Source organism: Phragmites australis, chromosome 9, assembly GCF_958298935.1.
Source record: "Phragmites australis chromosome 9, lpPhrAust1.1, whole genome shotgun sequence".
In the NCBI taxonomy this organism is placed as follows: domain Eukaryota; kingdom Viridiplantae; phylum Streptophyta; class Magnoliopsida; order Poales; family Poaceae; genus Phragmites; species Phragmites australis.
Genome location: NC_084929.1, coordinates 24,179,411 through 24,197,494, shown reverse-complemented (window position 1 = coordinate 24,197,494; position 18,084 = coordinate 24,179,411). Strand labels below are relative to the sequence as shown.

General features: G+C 45.4%; 1 protein-coding gene across 1 annotated transcript; it reads left to right on the top strand.

The window, feature by feature from the left end:
- The first annotated feature begins 240 nt into the window (after nucleotides 1-240).
- LOC133928863 (LEC14B protein-like) lies at nucleotides 241-17,870 on the top strand. The gene is made up of 8 exons (XM_062375363.1): nucleotides 241-378; nucleotides 461-709; nucleotides 9,231-9,407; nucleotides 15,122-15,199; nucleotides 15,909-16,081; nucleotides 16,597-16,752; nucleotides 16,864-16,924; nucleotides 17,485-17,870. The coding sequence occupies exons 1-8, from the start codon at nucleotides 325-327 to the stop codon at nucleotides 17,641-17,643; spliced, it is 1,107 nt and encodes a 368-aa protein (XP_062231347.1). The 5' UTR covers nucleotides 241-324; the 3' UTR covers nucleotides 17,644-17,870.
- Nucleotides 17,871-18,084: the final 214 nt, after the last annotated feature.

Here is an 18,084-nt window from a genome sequence, read left to right as displayed (position 1 = left end):
TTGTTTCACGCTTTCCGATCGCAAAAAGTCTCAACTAGCAGTTTTTCTCTTTTTCCCCTTATTCTGTTGATTACAGACTATCAATTCCGGAGGAGGCGTAAGACCAGACTACCAGCAAGTCGACCAGTCATCCGGCGTTGATCTCTCTTGTTAGTCCAGCTCCAGCTCCAACCCTTCAAGTTGAAGATCCTGCCTCGAGCACACCTGAAGAAAGCCTGTGGCCTAAAAAAGTTGAAACCTTAATATCGGTCCCATCTAACGACCCTTGGGCAGCAATAGAGGTTCTCCTGCAGGCCATGGACGCTCAAGCAATTGCCGCCAAGAATGACTATGCCGACTGCCAGATGGAGCTTAAAGCTAGCCAGGAAAGAATCAAACGTAAGTCCACCCCCAGATCACATGTATGTGATTCGATTATCGGGCGACTAACGAAAGTTACTTTTTTTGTCTGCTTCTTCAGTCCTCAAGTCCTCACATCAAGGAAGCCCTTCTTTCCGATGCAATGAAAACCATCGATGGCAATTCCAAGTATCAGGAAAAACTCAAGAACGATGCAAGGGCCATGAGAGCCGAACGAAAGGCCATGGCAACCGAGTGGGACACTGCTATCGCTAAGCGAGATGCTACTGCTGCTGAACGGGACGCTGCGGTCTCAACACTCCAAGAGTTGAAGGAACAAACGCTCGACCGCATGACTCAATCAGACTTCGTAAGCACTGCTACGTTGCTTGGTATCCTCAAGAATTACAACCCTACACTCGACACGTCAATAATGACAGTGGGGTTTAACTGTACCACTAAAGAAGCAACAAAACTTGTTCTTAGCGTCGAGCCTGTAGTCCCTGCCTTTGTCGAGTCACTAGGGCTCAGCTTGCCTGATGATGACAGTGAGAGGAGTCCCTCGAGCCGATGGTCCGTTTAGCTCGAAACACTTGCAACTTGGTTTATGATCTAGGAATATCTGTAACAGTACTATCATTTTGCTTGTCTAATATGCTACTGCCTGCTATTCTCTTGCTGATGAACGAATTAACATGAGTAGATGCAATAATCGATAACTACGTGCTATAACCATTCTCGATACTAAATGACTATGTATCCGTTAATATCTGAAAACTCAACTAGACAAATTGTAAATAATAAGGAAAAGACTTCGTGTAAAACTAGAAACAGAAAACATGATGACCTTTTGTAAACTTTCACTGACTTGCATGCTTAATCAGCGTACAGATATGAACTCGACAGAGGACACACATGTGATCGACTAGAACTTCAGAACTTTTTTAGCCGTTAGGCATGAGATGTCTGACAATCTCGTGCTGTTATGCTTTATTAAGTGTAGTTGTATGTCATCAACCCAACATATGCCTCTATTGGCTCTTATCCAAATTAGTTGATGCAAAACTAGATAAACTTTTGCAAAATACATATACAAAATTTATGAAAAGTATAGTATTACTACGTAGCCCTCGACTCTATGGTTGAGGAGAAGATTACTCGATCTAAGAGTAGAAAGGAACATATATGTGTTATTGAAAGTGTATGGTGTTGTAGCCCTCGACTATCTACTCGATGACTGGATCGAGTAAAGAGTAAAATCGTAGTATCGAAAGTATGCGATGTAGCCCCTGACTTTTTGTTTGATGTGATAATCAAGGTAGAGAGTAGAGCATATGCACCAAGATATACTTGATGTGACCTCTGTCCCTTAGTTACATGACTGAATTTGAGTAGAAAGTAGAGCATAAGTACTGACACTATACGATGTAGCTTCCGACTCTTAGATTGGTATGATAACCAAAAACATAAAGTGAGGCAAGAAACATCGAAAAAGTATGATGAAGCCCTCGGCTCTCCACTCGATAGCTGGATCGAGTAGAGAGTAGAGCATAAAGCATTGACTTCCGTTTCTCGATCACGTACTCGATAACTCTAGCCCCCGAGCGAGTGGTTGAGATTATGTTATGGTCATCGAGTGTATTTGAACAGCCGGGTAGGTGAGCATTAAAAACCCACTCCCGCTCGTGCTCGTTTTCATCGCAACCTTTGATTTAACATGCAATAATGACCACGCACTTCTCTTTGCAAAGATTGGACAAGTCACGTCTCAGCGACGCCTCGACTTCCGCCAGACATGCCGCGCGACCGAGGCGGCCTCGCTCATCACATAGCGATTTTTGATAATATTCCAGAATGTTCTGTTCCTTTCCCTACTAGCAAGCTAAGTACTTCCTGGCGTGATTACAACCATAGCTCCATTACAACATCCAGAGTTTAGCTAAAGTAAACACGAATTACACAGGTCTTGACAATGGTAAAATTGAATTAACTATGCTCTATCCAACATCCGCATCAATCGGATGTGCGGTCGTTGTCTCTGTTGACAATGGTAGACAAAGTGCGGTCGTTGTCTCTGTTGACAACCGCCAGATCGTCTTCGTGCCTTGCGGAGGGCCACTTGGCATCATCCGCATCAATCGGTAGCTCCAGCAGGGTCTTTTCCTCGATCACTCTCCCTAGCCCTTACGCTGGCTGGCGTTCGGTCCTTGATGCGATCAGCTGTCGTCTAAGTGATGAGTATAGAAGTTTTCTTGACTCGTTCAAGGGGGAGTAGGACCTGCACTGTTTGCAAGAGCTAGACGAATACTTTCTGTCAACTTTGCACTAGTCACACAGGTTAGACAGAAAAGAAAGTATGTAATCGAGTAGTTAATCGAAACAAATGTAAATGACTTACATGTAATTTACTTTTTCTATGAATGAAATTTTCGGAGTTCGTCGATATTCCATGAGTGCTCGAGTATCTCACCGTTTGGAGTATTTAGGTGCATTGATCCAGGTCGGGTAACTTCGACCACCATATAGGACCCTTCCCACTTAGGTGATAACTTATGACACCTAGCCTGTTTCTGCACCTTTCACAGAACAAGATCCCTAGTAGTGAGTTTCCTGAGCTGAATCTTTTGACTATGATACATACAAAACGCTTGTTGATACTTAGCCGTTCGAATAGATGTTTGATCGTGATACTCCTCGAGTAAATTGATGTCGTCCGCTCGTAAACTGCTCTTGCCCTTCCTCCGAGTAACTTTCCATTCGTGGTGATCCAAATTGCAACTCAATCGGAGTACTGCCTCTGCTCCATAAACTAAGAAGAACGGAGTTTCATCGGTAGCCCTGTTAGTCGAAGTACGAAAGGTCTATAGTACCGAAGGAAGTTCTTTCACCTAGCGTTTTAAGTAAGCCTTTAGCATATCGAAGATCCGAGTTTTGATGCCCTGCAAGACTACACTATTAGCACGTTCAACTTGACTGTTACTTTGTGGGCGAGCTACTGAGGCGAAACAGGTTTTTATACCAAATTCTTCACAGAATGCAGTGAAGGTCTCGCTTTTGAACTGGCTACCATTATCCGTAATTATCCGATGCAGAATACCGAATCGAGTAATTATACTCCTCATAAACTTCTTAGTTACTTTTGTGGTTATCTTTCCTATGGGTTCGATCTCGATCCACTTAGTGAACGCGTCGATAGCTATGAGTAGGTACTTATAACCACCTTTGGCCATTGGGAATGGTCTCAGAATATCCAAGCCTCAGATGGGAAAGATCAAGAAAGAGGAGTTGTTTGCAGAGCTTGTACTTGTCGAGTGGTCTGTCTTGTAAAAAATTGGCAGCTTTCGCACTTTTTAACCAGCTTGGAAGCATCCTAGAGGGCAGTTGACTAATAGAATCCTTGGCGAAAAGCTTTTTCGACCAATGTGCGGTAAGACGCATGATTACCACACATGCCTCAATGGATATCGAGCAATATTTTATTGCCCTCTTCCCGCGTGATGTATTTCATTAAGATTTTTTGTTACTCCTCTTTCGGTAGAGCTTTCTGTTTATCAAAACGTAGAGCCTGAACTTACGAGCAATTTTCTTTGTAGACGTATCATCATCAGGGATGTCTCGACCTTCGAGATAGGCTTGATACGGTGTCATCCAAGTCGGTTCGCATTCGAGTAGTGCAGCATCTGTGTGCAAGTTCTGCCTCGCTAACTGGATCAGACTGTTAGTCGAGTTGGGCAGCATCCGTTCGTCGAACTGTTGGGACATGTGGTTTGAGGAGCTTTTCAATGAAGACTCTTATGGGTACCGGAACTCGGGGACAAGTGAGTCTAGCAAGTTCATTCGTAATGGAGTTGTCACTCCTCTTGATGTGCGTTACTTCTAACCCTTTGAACTTCTGCTCGAGTTTTCGCACCTCGTTTAGGTAAGCTTAGCATGTTGTCTTCCGAGCACCGTACTCCATTTGTACTTGGTTTATGACTAGCTGTGAGTCCCCTTTTACGAGAAGTCGCCTGATTCCAAGTGATTCAGTTATGCAAAGCCTGTTTACCAGTTACTCGTATTTTGCTACATTGTTAGAAGCTTTAAAATCAAATTGAACAACGTACCTGAATTCGTCGCCCGTTGGAGATTTAAGTACAATGCTAGCCTCCAAGCCTTGAAACGTGAGTGATCCATCGAAGAAGAGCGTTCAGTGATCTTCGACCATACTTGGCTTTGTTTCTTCAACGTTTTTCCATTCGACAATGAATTCTGCTAGTACTTCTGACTTCACACTTGTGTGTGGCACATATCCGACATCGAACTTATTGAGCTCGACTGTCCATTTCACGATTCGTTCAGTAACCTCACTATTGCGTATGACATCTTTCAGCGGATACGTCATCAAGACGATGATCTTGTGTGCTTGAAAATAGTGTGTAGCTTTTGAAAAGATATCAAGACTGTATATAGCAACTTCTGCACTTGTGGGCATCGTAGCTTAGCGTTGTGTATGACTTCGCTCACTTAGTAAACATGTTTCTGTACCTTGGGTCTTCTCTCGGGGCTTTCTCGTTTGATCACCAGAACCGTGTTTACAACTTGTGGGCTAGCTGCAATGTACAAAAGGAGCTATTCTTTTTTCGTTAGGCGGTATAAAAATTAATGGAGACAATAAATACCTTTTTAAATCTTGGAATGCGCACTTCGCTTCTTCGGTCCACTCGAGCCGGTCGTGTTTCTTCAGCAGTTTGAAAAAAAAAGACATCCCTCGCTCGTCCATCTTAGAGATAAATCAACTAAGAGCTGCAATACATCATGTTAATTTTTGAACTTCTTTCAGTGTTCGAGGTGATTGTATCTGGTCAATAGCTTCGATTTTGCTCGAATTGGCCTCAATGTCTCGACTTGACACCTGGAACCTTGCCGGACGGAACGCTGAATGTGCATTTTTTTGGGATTAAGCATCATACGATACTTCTTGTGGCTGTCGAATGTTTCCTTGAGATCAACGATCAATGCCTCTTCGGTTCTGAACTTGACTACAATATCATCAACATACGCTTCTACATTGTGCCCAATTTAGGGTTATAAACAGTTCTGAACACATCGTTGATAAGTAGCACTAGCGTTTTTTAAACCGAAAGATATCTTTACATAGCATAATACACGGAAAGGAGTGATAAAAGCTGTTTTCTCCTCATCCTCTATTCCCATACTAATTTGGTGATACCCCGAATAGGCATCTAAAAAACATAGTAATGCATAACCTGCTGTAAAGTTGACGATCTGGTCGATGCAAGAAGAGGAAAATGATCCTTGGGACTGGCTTTTATTGAGGTTGTCGAAGTCGACGCACATTCTCCATCTACCATTAGCTTTCTCGACGAAAACGGGATTCACGATCTATGCAGGATGATGAACCTCTCGAATAAAGCCTGCCTTTAGGAGTTTGCCGACCTCCTCTTGGATGGCTTGCTTCCTATTCTCCTCAAATCTTTGTTGTTTCTGCACCACAAGTTTGGAGTCAGGCTTAACAGCTAGTCGATGCTCGATCACTTCCCAAGGGACTCTGGGCGTATCAGACAATGCCACACAAACACATTTTGGTTTGTCGGGAGGAAAGTGGTGAGCTCGAGTTTCTATTTAGGGTCAAGGTTAGCCCCAACCTTAACTGTCTTGGTTGGTTCAGACAGGTCGAGGGGCATTGCCTTTGACACCACCATCAGTCTTTTTGTCATCGGCGTCATTGTTGGCCTCACCCTTGGTGACATCGTTGGACTTGGAAGTGTCAGCAAGACTTACAAGCTTGGAGTCCTTGATCTCAATGATGGCTTGATGCTTCTGATGCTTGGAATCCGCGTCCTTAGAAGTGGTTGCCGCTTGACTGAGGTGTTCGACCATGTCTAGGCTTTGCTTGTCGCATTTGACTGTTGCACGTTACATCTGAATGAATGTTGAGACACGGACTCACTATGAGGATAAGGAAGCTGAATCTGTTTGCCAAGCTTACAACAATCTAAGGACGCATGTCCTGAAACAGACCCTAAAAGACCATGAAGAACTAATGAAGACAGACGTGACCCACAAACATGACCTCGACGATGATACTACTACTAGAAGGAGCCAGCAGTCGAGGAAGCAGAAAGACCGGCGGCGGTAGCGGAAGGAAGACGAAGCCAGTCAAGCTCTCATAGACGCTGAGAATCATGGTGCCATGGGCCAGTACCAATCAGAGCACCCATGCGACGATTCTAAACACAGCAAGAGTTAGAATTTAGAATAACATGACAACCATGGTCAGTAAGAGGACCAACTGACATGAGCTGCATAGTGAGTTAGGGAACATGAGCAACAAAGGAGACTCTAAAAGAACTGCTAAGAGTGCCTCAACTAGCAACAGAAAGAGAAGTATCATCAGCGGTAACAACATGAATAGAAGAAACAAGAGGATGAAGTGAGGACAGACTGGAAGAATCGGAATTCTTGAAAAGATGCTTCTGAGTCAAGAATTCAAGGTGAAATACCTGACTACGTAGAAGGTAGTCTCTCAGTGACAGAAGAGAGTTACGGAACCAGCAGAACCTATCGGTGCAGAGCTAGAGGTAGCAACTAGATGACGAAGCAGCATCACAATCTCCTGAGTGTCGGTCGAAGAGGTAGTCTAGGAGGTAGCCGAGGTAGAAGCACCAGAGGAACGTCAAAGATACTAATTCTGGTAGCAGTTCGCCTCAACATGGCCCTCCTTGTTACAGTAGGCGTAGTGAGGGCAACCACCACCACTTGAAGTGGGCACAGGGGGCGAAGGAGTCGCATGAGCAGTAGACGATGGTGTAGTAAAAAACGTAGGGCCAGCAGGTGGACGAGAAGCTAGTATTGAAGGAAGTGGCAGCAGTCCAGAACCACGCAGATGAGTCTCCTTTGAGTGTAGCTCCGTAGGAGCCTCCACAAGCGTGACACGAGGCAAGCAGCTGAGCCCGACGCTGCTCAAACTCCGGACGAAGGCGAGTCAGGAATTCATAGAGGCGTCGAAAGTCACGCTCAGCACGCAGATCCAAGCAGCATTGACAAGAGTGGCGATCAGCAACAAAAAGAGAGTCCAACTGACGCCACACATCTGTCATCTGAGCATAGAAAGCATCAACTACGGCATTACTCTGTTGAAGAGACTCCTCCTGGCGAACAACAGACAAATAGAGAGCATCCCCTGACGGCTCATATGTCTGACTAAGATGAGTCCATATCTGAAAGGCTGTAGAGAACCCAACAATCTCAGAAGAAAACCTGTGCTCCACACTAGCAATCAGAATAGACACCGCACAAGCATCATCATCCATCCACTGAGTAATGTCAGACAATCGGTCACGGTACAACTCCAAAGCTTCCGAATAGGCGGAGACAGCCTTCTCATAAGCAGCTGTGGTGATATCAATAGTTGTCTTGTCTCCTTTGTCAGTAGTCGGCTGCACGAGCTCCGTCAGAGGCTCTAGGGAAGGCGGACAAGGAACGTCGCCACAAAGAACACCCCAAAGGTGAAGGTCGCGCATGTGAACGTGCATATGCTGCACGAAGTCCCGGTAATTAGCACCATCAAAGATCACCGAGCACTGAGGAACTGAAATGGTGTTCGACGACATCTTGAAGAGGTGACGAACGACGGCGAGAGTGCAAAGGAGAAGTGGCGGTTGACGGCGAGAGCGCAAAGGTAGTGGCGAGCAACATCAAGTAGCAACGAATGACGGCGAAACTGCAAAGAAAAGCTGCAAGCGACAACGAGAGCGCGAAGGAGAAGTGGCGATCGACAACGAGAGCGCAAAGGTAGTGGCGAGCAATATCAAGTAGCAACGAATGACGACGAAACTGTAAAGAAAAGCTGCAAGCGACAACGAGAGCACAAAGAAAGCGGTGAGCTACTATGTTTTTTTAATCTCAAACAAAAAAAACAAGTCACTTCAATTCACATTCATACAGACCGAGTGAAAGGCAGAGGCAGACAGACAAAATCGAGCAGCGCCAGCCGGGCAACCAGCCGGCGGAGGAGTCCAGCGTGGAGGCGGCGACGGCGGTGGCTGGTCAGGCAACCGGTGGAGGAGTCCGATGAGGAAGCAGCGCCATGAGATCTAGTGCGCGCCGGCGAAGTCCGGTGTGGAGGCGGATAGGGCCGGGCGAGCAGAAGCAAGTGGCCCAACGGCACAGGCGGTGGAAGAGCCGGCGCTGGGGCAGATCCGGTTGTTGCAGCGGCCGACGCAAGACTCCGGAGGGAGGCAGCGCATGGGGCATCTGGTGGGCGGGAGGCACGCGTAGCGCTGGCCGAGCAGGAGGGAAGCGGTGCACGGCTGGCGGAAGACGGAAGCACGGGATCAAGGCAATCCGGTCGGGGGAACAACGGATTCGGCCCGGGAGAGGATGGATCCAGCCAGGGGAAGATCGGATCGGGAGGGGCAAACGTTGCCAGAAGACGTGTGAAGTTCCAACACGTGGAGAGAGGAACCCTAACGCTAAATTTTGGCTCTATACTATGTTAGGAATAGCAACTTGTATTTCTTGGAAGCCATAGGTCAGAAATCAGAATATATACATATGTACAAGTGACAATATGCAAGAAGCCTCTTATAGTCTGGGGATATTACACAAAGCAATATATACACAGGTGAGGTTATATGGTCAGTTATCTAGTTAGGCACATAAATCACCTTTCATAGTGAATTTCTGCACCTAATATCGGTGGTGGAAAGTGCAGCTCAAGAAAGGACAATGATGGTTTCTCTTCAATTAAAACAGTGGCGTCCTTGTTTTATTTAATATTTGCCGACCTCTTTGTATTTTAGAAAATGTACCATGTTACAATTTTATACATAATATTTTCCACTGTTTATGAAATCTGCAGTTAATTAAGATTTTACATCTCTCTGCAGGATATCCATGATGGATTGGATTTTTCACAGCATGAAGATGTTCAATATTCATTTGGAATATTTTCTGTGAAGTTCTCCTCTGATGGTCGAGAACTTGTTGCTGGAAGCAATGATGATTCAATATATGTCTATGACCTTCATGCAAACAAATTGACACTGCGTTTGCCTGCTCACACAGTATGACAAATGGCTTACTTTCTTGGCTTATGCTTCCTTCAATTTTCACTTGATCTAAATTAGGTTTGCTACACAGACCCTTTTTTAGTTGTCGTCTCATTGTTGTGAAATTGGGGTTGATTTTTTCATAAGTTGGTTATGCTCTATCTCATCAAGCCAAGCAACTCCATCGCTGCTTTAACAGATGTGATATATATGACCTCCCCCTTTTCTGGCAATTGGCGGTATTGATATCCAAACAGTAGACTTGAGATTCAGAAGAGAAGAAATGATATTGCTGGATGCAAAGGTAGATATTGATATAGGTTAGTTATTTTGGTGAGCTTAAAGAAGATACAGGAGCCCCCGGTTTGGTTGATTTTCTTTGCTTGGCATAGATGCTGCCATGCCAGAACTTTGGAGCTACTGGCATAGGCAGCTGTATGGTTTCGACCTTCCCGGTATTCAAGTTTCTGGCCCAATGAGATTATGGAACTGATTGGCGCAGCAGCAAACATTGGAGCTATTTCAAGAAGCCAAGTGCATGATGTTTTCCACCCTCATGACTCACAGTTTTCGTCCCTGACTATTTGGTATACACGACTCCAAGCGCTATACATGGAACCACAAGAAATACTGGATTGTCATGTGGTGATTAATGACTAGGTGGTGATGCCTCTAGCACTGATCTAGTAGATTAACCCCCATCTGAAATTGAGCCTTAGGAAAACTTGTATGTTGCACAAGAGCATTTGTCCAATTGTGGTTACTTGGGGACAACATAGTTTTGGATAGAGGGACGATGTCGACTGCTTTAGAGAAGAAGCAGAGATAGCAAAAGACGAAGGCGAAAATCCAAGAGACGTCACCAAGGATGGAAATTGTTGGGGGGAACAATGCTTCATCCCCCACGTGTTCGGAAGTCGAAAAGGATGGCTAGACCAAGTGCGAAGCACAAGGCAAAACGAAGCGTCAAACGAAGTACCAAAGGATGCTTCGAACTGAAGATTCGTTGAACAGACCATCGTCGACGGGTTTGTCAGAAGGTTTCGGTGAAGGAACCTTGAAGCCCCTTCAATGCGCACGTGTAATAGGTCGCTCTGTGGCAGTCTTGTAATTAGCTTTTAGGGTAGTTGTGCAGATGACCGTTGTACCCCTGGAATATGCTCTGTACAGGGGCACTTTGGTAAACATCTAAGGGGTAGATCGGTGTGGACTATAAATACCCCTACCCCTGGCTGTAATGGGGCATTCAATTTCCAAGTGTTAGGCACCTAATATACCTCTACTTTGTGCCCTATTCAATCCTCTCTACACTTAAAAACTCCTTACGGGTTTGAGTTCCAAGGCCCCCACTCTACTTGTTTGGCTCTGTATCCACAATATTTGGCGTTGTCCGTGGAGATCAAACATGAAGCAGCGATGGATGCCACTGAACAAGGCTGTGGCCTCGGCTCGAAGGCAGCGGAGGAAGACGAAACCTTGGCCACAAAAGTTCCACTAAAAGAGGCATCGTAGATAGAGAGGGCGTCCCACTCCAAGACCACCCAAGTTCACGATGCGGATACGTTGAATTCCATCGAAGGGGTCCTTGAAGAAGCTCGTGCGAACATCAACAACGAAGGTGTGGCGGTGGGAAATGGAGGTCACCTGATTGGAGGAGCCAGAGGCGGCGGTGCGGCTCGTCCCAGAGGAAGTTCCGAAAGTGGCCCAGGCAGCGGAAGCGTGGATCGCCCGTGAGGAAGCGGCGACCCTGGAGGCGGAGGCACAGGTGACTGAACACCGAAGCATGATCGAGCAAGCACGACTGGTGGCAGAAGCGTGGAACACTTGAGCAACCAAAGAAGCTAAAACGAAGGAAGGGGCAGAATACCGACATTGAACTCAGGATGCTAAAAAGCAGGTGGAGGACCTATGCAATGAATTGCATGCTCTGAAGCAGGCAAATGCCTTGCACATGGGGTCCATGGGAACTTTTCGAAGCGAGCCTTCCATGCCGAGTGGCAGACCCGAACATGAGACACAAGTCGTGATTTCGGACTACCCGCACCCCGTGTACGAACCGTACAAGTCACGACTCATTGACCCAATCTCTTTGCTCTCAATGGGCCTACAAGCCACACCATGGCCTCCCGCCTTCAAGATGACAAGACTCCTATTCTACAATGGAGAATAGGACCCCAACGAATTTGCCATGAGTATCAAAGCCACCATCGAGTCGGTCAGGGGTGGATAGCACCGAGGTGAAGAGTTTTGTGCTCGCCATCAAAGGGATCACACGTTCGTGGTACACCACCCTGCCCCTAGGGCAAATCTACTCCTGGGAACAAGTTTATGACGCGTTGTTCACCACTTCGAAGGAAATTACGTTGAGCCAATCACCTCCGGGGATGTCCACGACAGTATACAAGGTCCCGAAGAAAGTCTTTGAAGTTATGTGCGCCAGTTCATACACATCAAGTGCCAGGCGAGAGGTATTAGCGATGATTCTATGATCAATGCGGCGATGCGCTAGAAAGGGTGCGCTCTAAGCTCGTCTGAACTGGAGAACCCCAGAAAGCCTCGATGAGCTCCTTCACAAAATGGACGGACACGCAAGGGTACAAGATGACTACCTTCGAGAGAAAGAAGCTGTGAAATCCAAGTCAAGAAACAAGCCGTGGAAGGAAGAACAAAGCAAACGTGAGTGAGATGCTTCGCAAGAGCATCGATCCGAAGGCGGGAGAGAAAAGAGGTGTCACGAGTCTTCACAATTGAAGGGGAACAAACACGAAGTCTTCAATGTCGAAGGCGACTGGGAACATCGTTCGTCACACGAAGAATATCATGAAGCGAGTCGTGAAGGAAGCCATAAAGGGAGTGGCAGTGGTCATGGAGGTTGTGGCGTGCCGCAAGACCAGAGCATGATGTACTGTGAAATCCACGACAAGAGAGCCAGACACACAACGGAAACATGTCCACACATCGTGGCATACAAAGAAAATCTCTAGTGCCAAGCCTTCGAGCTAGGCCGAACAGTGCTCCATGCAGGGCACTATGCCTTGGCTCCATCGTGCACCCGAGAAGCCGCCCACCCTCCTCAGTGCCACCTAGTGTGTATCATTCGGCGTAGTAGCACCATCACACGCAATGCCACTTCCACCCGAAATCGAACACTTTACCCACGCATTAAGGCAAAGGCAAGACGCTTTGCCGCCACCCCCAAGAGCCCCATCGTTGGTAATCGAAGCAAGCAACAATAGCTCCTGCTCTGTCCATAATGTGAGCAGAGCGCTTAATGTCATCATGGCCATCACTGGGCGATCCGTGAAGTCGTACACACAGACTGGTTGGTGAACCCATTCCTGGCCAAGAAAAGCAACGACAAATGGCGCATGTGTGTTGACTTCGCGAATCCCAACAAGGCTTGCCAGAAGGACAATTTCCCTGTCGCAAGGATCAACCAACTCGCTGATTGTATGACTGGGTGTGAGATAATGAGCTTCCTCGACGCTTACTCCGGATACCACCAGGTGTGGATGGCTTGAAGACGAAGCGAAGATTAGCTTCATCACGCCATCTGGCATGTTCTGCTACGTTTGCATGCCCTTCGGGCTATGAAACAGAGGGGCTACCTTCGCAAGGCTTGTCGAGAAGGTGTTTGTCTCACAATATGGTCGCAATGTAGCAGTGCATGTTGACGACATCGTGGTAAAGAGCAAGCATGAAGTGGAACACCTCCAAGACCTCCGGGAAACCTTCGTAAACCTACGACAAGAGGGGATTCGCTTAAACCTCTAGAAATGTGTTACCAAAGTTCGCTCTGGCAAGCTGCTCAGCTTCATGGTGTCCACGGGAGGCATCAAAGCCAACCGAGACAAGATTCGAGCCATCCTCGACATGGAGCTCCTGCAAAGTGCACACTACACCCAAAGGTTGGATGGCAAGTTGGCCGTACTGAGCTGCTTCGTTGCTCGCTTTGCGCAAAAAAGTGTGCCTTCAAAATGCTTCAGGGCTTCAACCCATTTCAGTGGACCGAAGAGCAATAGACCGCTTTCGAAGACCTAAAGAAGTACCTAGTAAATCTCACTATGCTAGTCAGTCCAACCAGGGGCTAGATTGCTTCTATACATCGCAACATCCCCTTCTGTGGTCAGTGTGGTCCTTATGCAGGAAAGGGGAATTGATAGGGTTTCAGTAGCTCCCCATCTACTATCTCTTCGAAGCCTTATTCAGAACAAAACTGCACTACTCAAAGCTTGAGAAGATGGCCTATGCGGTGGTGATAGCATCACGAAAGCTGAAACATTATTTCACAGCTCACAAGGTCATAGTGTCGACCGCCTACCCCTTCGGGACATCTTTGAAAATCGGGAAGCAACAGGCCGCCGAGGTCAGATCGGCAAATGGGCCGCGGAATTGGCGTCGTTCACTCTCACTTTTGTCGCTCGTACAACCATCAAGTCTCAAGCGGTAGCCGAGTTTTTGACCGATTGGACTCCAGCGAAAGGGACGCCCACCGAGCCTCCAATCGATCCAATCTGGGGCATGGGGCATTTTGGGGGCGAGCATTGTGGTGGTGATCACTTCGCGAAGCAAACAGAAGATATGTTACTGCGCGCGCCTCGCCTTCCAAACCACCAACAATTCCACTGAGTACGAAGCTGTCCTATTGGGACTTCAAAAGGCGAAGGCGCTAGGGGCTTGCTGTGGTTTGGTGAAGAGCGACTCGCAGCTCGTCACAAACCAAGTAGATCAGTCTGATCAAGTCCATGACCCAAAGCTGTCAGGATACTTGTGTGACATCTGACTCAATTAAGAATTAGGCCCAAGTGCAGCTCATGCATGTGTGCATGATGATGTGGAAGTTTAGTCCCACCTTGATTGGCTAGTTTGAGGATGACCAACACATAAGCCTAGGTGGTCCAATAGCACCAACCCAGGTTAACCATTTTATACGAAGTGACGATGAAAGTGTAAGCGGGTTGGTTTCGTTAAAAAAAAAATGGCTTCTTCCAGACAACACAAGTCCTCAGACGTGGTCAGCACAAATTGTCCTCCTTTCCTCCTCTCTTGTTCCTCCCCCTCAATCTCTTCTTCTTGGGCAGTTTGCACCATCCAACAGCATTTGTGCAAGCCCAGCCAGCACTGCACTGTGTGAACCCCTTGGAGTGGAAGGCGACACTGGGAAGGTGGTTAATAAGGAGTGTGCAGCTAGGATGGTTCTGTTGTTGAAATACCTGACAATTTGGGCTTCCATTGTCCACTGCCAGTCTGCCACAACGCCACCCTCTTCTCGTGCTGAGTCACCCACACCCTATGACTTTGATGACACGTTAGTCTTCTTGTTGTCCACTTCCTCCGCTTGTTGTCTGCCAAATCATGGCGATGCAGATTTTTGAAAGTTGGTGTGTAAAAGTGGATTTTTGTGGAAGTCCACGGGAGTGAAGTTTACTTTTGCTTTCAAATAATAGCCAAAATAAACTAGGCCATGCATAGGAAACGTTTCCAACCTTGATAACTCTTCATGTATGCCATTGTTGAATTTTGTTGATGAAAAATGCAAAAGAAAATTAACTGCTATATGGATATTGTATGATGCACCCCACAGAGTAATATGCGTCTTGTCATGGCTACAGAAACCTTACTTGTTTGCTTTGTGGCTGTGGATTGTTACCATCTTGATAGTCTTTCTGTACTTCATATTTTATCTGTTGGTTGATGGAATGATGATATCGTTCGATTAATCTTTTCAGTCTGATGTCAACACAGTAGCATTTGCTGATGAAACTGGTCATCTCATTTATTCTGGAAGTGACGACAATTTATGCAAGGTAGCTTGCTGTTCTAAATTATGTAAAATCTTCTCCATTAACATATTTGATCGAATTATTTCTCAGATTTCTTCAGCATATCTGAACATATGCATTTCTAAGGCTTCTTTAGTGGCATGGTGTTGCTACATCCTACTGTTTTTTTAGATAATGCGCTACATGCTACCTTAACATATGCATATATGCATGGTGCTGCTGCATGAGTAACATGTGATATATGAAGTACTGACCAGATATTTTAGCATTTACCCAACCTTTTTCTTATTGTTGCTGCTTGACACCATATGCTCTGTATTGCTGCATGAATAAAGTGAGATGTTTTTACTATGTTAGATGTGAAAAAAAACTAACTACTGCAATATTCTAACATGGCATATTTATTTCTTTAACTTTTTCACATAATGAAACAATTTTTTTTCTTCACATTATTGTTGCTCTAATTCTCAGTTGTCAAATGTAACAAGTGACCAAATTTAATTCAGGAATTACTGATTCAGATGTTACAATTTACACCTACCAAAACCTCAAATGCTTCTTTTGTGGCAGCAATTGTATTTTCAACCTTCTTGATTTTTTTGCAGTCCTGGTTCAGTCCTTTGGGGTTGGATATTCTGAGGTTTCCCTGGGAACATGAGAACAAAAATGTTTGATGTTCTAAATTCTGCTCATTTTCAGCAGTGCTATGGTATGTGATCTTTGTAGTCTGCAGGTCTGGGACAGACGTTGTTTGTCCACAGGAGAAGCTGCCGGAGTTCTGACTGGACATTTGCATGGGGTAACGCATATTGATAGTCGTGGAGATGGCCGAAGTTTCATATCCAATGGAAAGGACCAAGCAATTAAATTGTGGGACATCAGGAAAATGAAGTCCAATGCTGATAGGTACTCTCTCCGATTCGAAATATAAGCCCATCTAGCCATCCTCACTCATCTACAAATATAAATCCGTATACAACTTCAAGGCACATTTTTGTCTGCTATTTCCTGCTTTGTCCTTATGTAAGTGCATCCTAATTAATGGAGTAAACATGCCTCCCATATTATTTATGACAAGGAAAAATTAGGTGGATATGGTCATTATACCACCCACCTTAATTCATGACGACAATGATTGATGGGCGATATGGTCATTATACCACCCACCTTAATTCATGTGCACAGCCGCACAGGTCCAAATGGACTTATATTTGGAATCAGAAGGAGTACATGTTAAGATACTTATCTCGAATGTGAGCAAAATAAAATACATGTGGATCACGTGTTGTTGCCCCGCATACCACATTGCCTGGCCTCAACAGCGTCCAGTTTGCTGGATCCATTTTCTTATCTTAAAATAGTTGCTCAGATTTTGATTAATTGGCCAACTTAGAGAGTGATACTTCTATTGTTCTGTGCAGTTATGCAGACGGAGCCCCAACTTGGGACTACAGATATTCAAGGTATCCACATCAGCTAAAACAACTAAAGCATCCCCATGATCAGTCATTAGCTACATACCGGGGTCATTCAGTCCTCCGCACATTGATCCGTTGCTACTTTTCTCCTGCTTATAGGTGCCCTTGTTTCCCTTTCTTCTGCTATGTCATAAAAAAAATTCATTAGTAACATTTACCCTATTACCGAGGTGCTAACATCATTGATGTATGGTTTTCCTATTTCTACAGCACAGGGCAAAAGTACATATATACAGGATCATATGATTCCAGCGTTTACATCTATGATGTGGTATGTCTCATTTTAACATGTGCTTCATTTATCTTATAGCAATTAATCGCTCGGTGGTGGCCTGTCCGTCAGATGAATGCATGCCATTTTTTACAGCAGTGGATAAATAACTTTCTATTACCCACTGAAAACCTGTGCATGATCTGACAAAACACAGCAAAACTTGCTCATAAACATGCAGCGGAAAGCTGGCTATGTTCTTTTGCTTAGCTTTAGCCTGAATGAGGTTTTGTTCACCTCCTTCCTTTGATTCTTTCTTGCATTAAATTTATTCCCTTTTTCTTTATCAATATATATCATGGCGACCTTCTCTCTCTCTCTCTCTCTCTCTCTCTCTCTCTTAAATGATGCATACCACTTCGAACATCATATTAGCATTTGAGGATCATTGCATTATCTTTCGAACAAGTACCGTGCACTGCGATTATGTATGAACAATTGCGACTGCAGACGACCAAAAGACCACCTGTGATCTTTTTGAAAAAATTAACTCGACACATCCTTCATGATTTCCAAATCCTCTTCCGCATATTTGTTCTTCAGTTCGTTTCATGTTACAGGTAAGCGGATCGCAAGTTGCAAAACTGAAAGGACATCAGCTGGCGATACGAGACTGCAGCTGGCACCCATTTGACCCCACGCTTGTGAGCTCGTCCTGGGACGGTCGGGTTCTTAAATGGACCAGTACTCGTGAGCAAGAGACCTCCGATGTCGATTGAGTGGAGTGTGCAGAAATCGTCGTGATCTGCAAACAACAAACGCAGTCTTTGGTGGAAAAACTAAGCGCAGGTCGTCAAAACAACAGAAAGATCCTATGTTGTAAATTGTAAATACTAAACAGAAACCAGGCTGGGTGCATCAGCGCCATTGTGCATATGAAATTGTTTCATACTATACTTAAAAACTTTTTTTAAAAGGAACAAGCAGAAGATCTGCTTATTATAAAGGAGTTGAGTCCAAACGGGCAATATAACAACCCCAAAAAAGGGAAACACCACCGCATACAACACCATCCCAAAACCATACGGGCAGACACCAAAACGACACTAAGAGGGCAACCGCTGAGACAGGATACAAGAGGCTGAAGAAACTACGGTCACCACAACCACGAGACAATTCAACCAACTGTCAGGAGCACCTAAGAAATCATAGTCGAAACA

Bases quoted from the DNA above. Each gene is read 5' to 3' on its own strand.
- LOC133928863 (XM_062375363.1), top strand. From the start codon at position 325: ATGACTATGCCGACTGCCAGATGGAGCTTAAAGCTAGCCAGGAAAGAA. The intron at 710-9,230 runs GTAAGCACTGCT...ATCTCTCTGCAG, and splicing joins GCATGACTCAATCAGACTTC to GATATCCATGATGGATTGGA. The intron at 9,408-15,121 runs GTATGACAAATG...TAATCTTTTCAG, and splicing joins TGCGTTTGCCTGCTCACACA to TCTGATGTCAACACAGTAGC.